The 6,817-nt window shown below is 32.6% G+C and overlaps 1 protein-coding gene across 1 annotated transcript; it reads left to right on the top strand.

The window, feature by feature from the left end:
- The first annotated feature begins 255 nt into the window (after positions 1-255).
- LOC124535642 lies at positions 256-5,769 on the top strand. Its single transcript, XM_047111916.1, has 4 exons — positions 256-538; positions 3,698-3,865; positions 4,268-4,427; positions 5,327-5,769. Exons 1-4 carry the CDS (start codon positions 458-460, stop codon positions 5,452-5,454), a joined length of 537 nt encoding a protein of 178 aa, XP_046967872.1. The 5' UTR covers positions 256-457; the 3' UTR covers positions 5,455-5,769.
- Positions 5,770-6,817: the final 1,048 nt, after the last annotated feature.

The raw sequence follows: 6,817 nt of genomic DNA, 5'->3' as shown, positions 1-6,817 counted from the left end.
TTAGGATCTCCACGCTCCTGTTGGTCTTGGGCCTCCACTGCTTTGTGGCCCCAGGGCCTCCAGACCTTTAACTCAACTCCGACTCTGTACATGAATAAAAAAAGCAAAACATACTCAAGATTTCGTCTTTAAATGTAACTAGAACGATATATTTGTTTTGTTCATTGATATCACTTTTTCTTTACTCATTGTACCCACAAGGTCGTTGAATAATATTTTACGCGTTCCTTATCAAAAGATTACTCAGATCAAACCTGACCGTTTTGATAACACAATGGGTTCTGTTGTTGAGTTTGTACGCTCTCGTAGCGCTATCGAGCGAAATCATTGCCAATAAATAATAATAACATCAGTGATAGCGCGGTCTCTGATGTGTTAAGACGTTTTGTGATGAATTTATTTATTCGTGCGGAAACGTTTACTTTAATATAGTCTTTATTACAATTACATAAGAGCCATGGGTGTGCCGATGATGAAAAGCTGTTGCTACTGTGTTAGTTTACACACGGGCACCTTGATCATAGGTTATGTTTACACGGTGAGTCTGTAATTAAATCTTTATCGATTCTTAGTTTTAAATGTCGTCTAATAATTACATGCGTTTTCATTATTTTTTTATCCATACACCTTGTCTTCAAGCGTTTTGATATATTTGCTTATTGTAGTTTTATACCAGTAAACTCAAAATTGCCGCGCATGCTTGTAAACTGTCAGAAACTTTTAGGGATCAAAATAGATCACAATGTAAATAGAAATGTAAATACTCTCAGTAAAGCGTTGCTGGGTACACTTATTTAGATTATGCAGAGAGAAATATAATAACCAACCCATTTGACATTTAAGAAATATGTTAGTTTACCATTTGCAACTTTTATTTGAGTAAAAATAAGAAGGTACCCCTAATAATATACATTCAAATATAACTCTGCCTGTTACATCTTCACGTGTAAACTGTCGCACTGATTTGGATGAATTTGTTATTGAAATATGGAATGGCCTCTATGGTGTGGACTATGGAGATACAGAAAGCCTACAGGCTACTTTTTATTTCCACTCCTTGAGGGGGTAAAATTTGAGCTGACACTTTGTATGCTATAGATTAATTTGGGCCGCATGCCCAGCTTCTTGTTTATATTTTTTTCGTTTGTGTATTCTGTCAACATGCTTATCACAAATAATTTCTAAATAATTAGTTCCAAATGGACGAAATGGATAATTGTTTCTAACTCGTATTTAATACGATATCGCTACAAAGTAACTATTCTGTAGTTTGCTAGTAAATATATTGTTATCGCTTGTTTGTATTTATAAGAATAGCTAATACTTAAAAGTATAACATAGGAACTGTTTTAATAAGAATTACCAAAAATTAGGTCTAGGTACATGGTATAATTACTGGGTTTTTATGTTATGCAGTTTATTTTATTGGCAAAAGTTATCAATTAAATAACATAATTACAAGTGAGTATTATTATTTATACATTGTAACAATATAAATGACGATGGTTTTCGAATAAAAACTGACATAATGGTCGAGACAATCCAAGTAGTAGTAGTTTAGGGCCTCTAACTTTACTAAAGATGACATTTATTATAGCATTGTTGTAACATAATGATAAACATACAAATGCAACACATCTTAGTAAGTACATTGTAACTGCTGTTTTCAAATATTTTTTAATAATATATGTATTTAACCGAATCCTATATTTCAAACAAAAAACGAAACAACTTAATTACTATGAGCCAAAAAACGGAGTCTTAAAAATGTCTTTGGAAAATATTTGGACGTGTTGTATTGTACTGATGTTAAAAGTATAAAGTATATATTTAAATTAATTGATGTCTCATCATAAACACACCGTGTACGTATACACAGTAAATGACATAACCTTCATTGTATTTGTTTTTATATGACATACTTTACTAATATTATGGTAAAGCTGACATCACATCCGAAGCACCGGAGAGCTACTACCACAGGTACTACTACAAGTAGCAAGAAAACCACTTTACTAATATGTATTATAAATGTGAAATTAACTCTGACTGTCTATCTGTCAGTCTGACGCTCTTTCATGACCAAAACAATGAACCGAATTAGGTGAAATTTGTTATGAAGCAAACATAAACTCCATGGAAGGACATAGGCTATTTTTTTGCCTAACATAACCCCTAAAACGTGAGCGAACTCACGGGCAATAGCTTGTGTAAATATAAATTGCAAGTCCTCTTATTTTCTGTTTCTCGATATTTAAAATATATTGCTTAAGCTTTGAGTTACTCTAAGAGATTGATAACTGAGACATACGAGAATTTATATATTATGACAATTCGTATTATCTCTAATATACGAATTAATTTTAATATTGCATGCACTTGAAATGTTTCAGTGTGCTCTGTGACGACACAGCCTTGAATTTGCGTTTGTTTATCTGACGATAGCGTCGCTTACGCAGCGTTGACGAAGAAACTAAAATTGACTTTATTATGAGATCGAGTTACATTACAAACGTAGCTGCATATTACCGGTATTAATATTGTTGGTAAAGTCTCCGTTTTTCGAGCTGGATTGGCTTCTAAATCAGGCCTTTGAAATATTATATGTTATCGAATCAATACAACTACTATACAATGATGTAACAACATTTTTCAATGAATAAATTACGTCGGACTTCCCGAAAACAACACTCATGAATCTGAAATCTTAAAAACTTTTCAAGTGTTTGAGTCACATCTCTCCTGTATTTTAAACGAATCTGCTTAGATAAACTATTTTTTAAAGTACCAGCTAAAGATGCCGTATCGCATTTCGTGCAACATAGTATGACGTAACTGGATCATTGCGTTCGTAGAATAGGATAACGGTTAAAAAGGCAACGCTAATAATTTGATTTGATTATACCTCTTTCTTTAAATGAATATTAAAGGCATATAATAATATATAAGTACGACACAACTTAGATGTGGCATCGGCAAAATTCGTAAAACAGATCTCATTCGAATTAAGTACGCTATCCCAAATTATTTATCAATGTTTACTTCTTACGTAAATATAATCTTACACAAACGTAATAACTTGTAATATCAAATGTTCTTCAATTTGACACGTCGATTTACATACACTTGCTTTTTCGGGTTGAACTGACGCGAGGATCTATAGCGACGAATAGCGTCGAAAGGCGCGATAGGGAGCTATTTCTAATGGTTGTGTAAATCGTCAGTAACCAGTTTTATTCAATTGGCCGATGATACATTTGAGTTTTGTCGTACTATACTTACATAAAATTTAACAAATTACAAAAATGTCAAATTGAAGTTTAGCGATGGGTCTGAGAGGCAAGAGTAGAAAACAATTCATTGCTAAATTTTGAATAAAATAATTCAACAAGTGTCTGTAATGGAAAAAACCTGTATGGATCCGGATCTGTACTACTGAAAGGTCGTACCATATGGATATTTACTTGGGTTCTTGTCTATTTTTGTTTTATATAAAACATCATCTCCCTTTCAGTTAAAAGTATTTGTGATATTGTATTCATTCCTAATGATACTCCATTACTTTTTAAAGTTATATGAAAAAAACCTAATTATGACGATGTAAACAACGCATTACCACTTTTGACTCGATTCACTAAATCGTATTTATGTTCTTGTAGCGTTAATATAATTATGACTGTAATCTTTGCTTCGCCAGGTTTGGTCACTACTAGAGTTGGCAGGCTACTGTCTTCTAGTCACCCTCGCGCCCATCGGTAAAAATGGTACGGTGTCCGGTCACAAGTACATACTGTACATCACCGCGGCGGTTGTCAGTGGGGTCACGCTTCTATGCTCAATACTTCTAATCGTGGCTGCTTATAAGGTAATGATTTCAATAAATAAATTACTCCACTCCACTTGATGGTAGTAATATTTTATTATGTCTGTTTGGTTATTCTTTCGAAATAACATTTCTGAATTAGTTGATGTAATTTTTTGGGGCGGAACTGATGAATTATTAAAAAATGCAGAAAAGATTATATGTATCCAAACCTCATTGAAGATAACAGATTCGGTTTCAGGACTTTAGTTAATACTCTTTGATTTTCATACAATTTGATAATTACTACGAAGGTTCTTGTCAATTATTATCGACTCTAATAAGCATTCAATTTAATTTATTTTGTAACATAAATTAATAACGCTTATATTTTTCAACACTGTTGTATTCTAACTTATCATGTTAAAGAAATGTAAAATAAACGAATTATATTCGTATTTCCAGAAACTCGCCTCTCTGACGTTGCCCTGGACGATCGTGACTGGTATCTTGACTGCGGCGTTCTTCGTGATGTGCCTCACGGGGATCAGTCTCATCCTTCAGGACACGGGAGACATGCTCGAAGTGGAAATTGTATTCATCGTCGTACATCTTACTAGAGCATGTTAGTATTGATTTATAAAGTAGTAAGCAATACTCTGTGGTAGGGTTTTTACGAGTCTGCCTGGGTAGGTACAGCCCCCTTAGTACTTACTCTACCGTAATTTTTTGCTCAATACTCAGTATTTTTGTGATCCGATTTGAAGTATTTTTAAGTGTAATAAAAGTGTTACACACAGGGTAATACTTTGAGAAGATTTTAAACTATATCGTTTGGTAGATATATGCAACGAAGCATCCACTCATTAAATAGTTATAATGTGCCTGTATAAATTACACATTGTTTATACCATCAATTCTTGATATAAAAATATACAGAATCACCTATAAGTTATTATAAGGATTTTTTGAGTCTTGTGCCAATTCTATAAATTACATCATGCCTTGATTAAGAGGCATATCCTAGGCATAGCCTTAATCTCACTGAGGGCATCACTTATCTAGAATTTAGTATTCAATATTAAACTTGATACGAGGCAGTTATAGAATCGGTATAAATAGGTATAGATTTTTGTTTGTTCTTCTACCCATAGCTATGTAAATGTGAGTAAGCGATTTTATCATTGACCGATAAAACAATCTGAAATGAGAACGGGTTGCTTTAGCCGATAACAATGAAACAAAGGAGACTAAGAAATAATCGCTTACGATCAGATGATCCATGTTAACCCAAAATATACACAGAAGGAACATTACAATTTAGGTCTCATTCTAACAGTTTTATACAACGTTAGGGAAATTAATTAAGTTATAAGAACATAAAGAAAAGCGAGCTAGTAGGATTGGCCGTTGGGTGTTGCTCTCAGCCAGTAGGAGGGGTAGAGGGGTTGGGGGGGTTTCATCTTCCTCGAAGAAAAAGAAATAAAATGAAATTAAATATTTTCTTCTAATTTTCTTTTTCAGGTATATCAGTATATTGCATAGTAGTGGTCCACAGTCGCCACAAGCAGATAATGTACGAGGACGACAACGAACGGTTCCACCACTCGGCTATCTACCAACCCATCTGGATGAGAGACCAGGCGTTATGAAACTCCTCATAAGAGACTGGACGTGATAGCTCATGGAATTAAGATTTCATTACTCAAACCAAGTAATAATAAACAAAAGAAGTTTAATATATGAACACAAAAAATGATCGTTGAGAGTTTTTAATTAAAATAATTATTTTAAATAGTAAATAAGGATCATTTATTGGTACACAACGGGTTATTACAGTTGGTGTAAGCTGATGTAGTTTGAGAGACTAAGATAAGTTCCAAAAACAGCTTCGTTGATCCAAATCACAATAGGCTATTTGACAGGTTTTTAAAATTCATTTTATATTATTTAGTAGAAGTTAAGGAACCCAGTAAAAGTTGTTTTTTTTTTATTTCTAGTTTAGGTATGTTTACTGAAATATATCATATTAAAAATTCCATATTTAAATAGCGCGCAAAAACGCTACTTGGACAATATGGCGCTGCAAAGGTGTCGGTGATGTCCCTTTCTTGTATTTTAAGCTGTGGTACATATAGTAGAAAAGCAGGTTAACAAGAAAGTGACTTCATCATAAGCCCGGCCAATCAGGAGCGTTTTGTGTCACGTGACAAGCGTTTGAAAAAATGTATTTTTATTTATGGATTTTTGAATAAATTAAGTGTTATTTTCAACTTTCGTTTGTAAATAACCATTTTTAAACTTATAATATACACTGATTACAATAATTCACAATTTATTTTTCGCATTGTCAAATGGTCTATTTTGGTAAATCCGTGATAACTTTGTTTGTAAAATTTGTTTGTTGTTATTATCGACCAATGATTTCGCCTCATCCATTATGCCAAATGTTTATTTGATTTTAGATACATACATGCATCACACTTATAATTTGAACATTTTAAATTGAATAAATATCCCGACACAAATATATAAATATTCATTATTTTAAATTATATAGCTTTATTTTGATTCATTCCATAATTAAATTATTTTAACTGTGATCAAATATATTTTATAAGTTGTTATTCCAAGGCAGATTAAAGTATGGATTTTTTTAAACTGAATTCATTACGTTCATTGGTTTTTAAATTATATTTACTTATTTTAAATGATCAAAGTTCACGAAGTAAATTTATAGGATGAAGTTAGCGGATGTAAAATCTGCAGGATAAACATTACTGAATTGTCATGCTCTTAATATTTTGTTTTAATTCATATCATCTGCAATCTAGAGAAGGAAAATGTGGTGTAGAAATATGCATGTGTCAAATGAAATGGAAGCAGATTGCATATCCAATTTAGGTAGTGTGGTGAAATAAACTCAAGAGATATCTAAGGCCACAAGATATTTTTCAAAAAGTCCGCTCCCATCAGTTAGTAATTTTGACACATGAAAATTAATATTGGCTTTCA

Source organism: Vanessa cardui, chromosome 15, assembly GCF_905220365.1.
Source record: "Vanessa cardui chromosome 15, ilVanCard2.1, whole genome shotgun sequence".
Taxonomy (NCBI): Eukaryota; Metazoa; Arthropoda; class Insecta; order Lepidoptera; family Nymphalidae; genus Vanessa; species Vanessa cardui.
The sequence above is the reverse complement of the archived record's forward strand: the minus strand, read 5'-3'. Positions and strand labels throughout refer to the sequence as shown.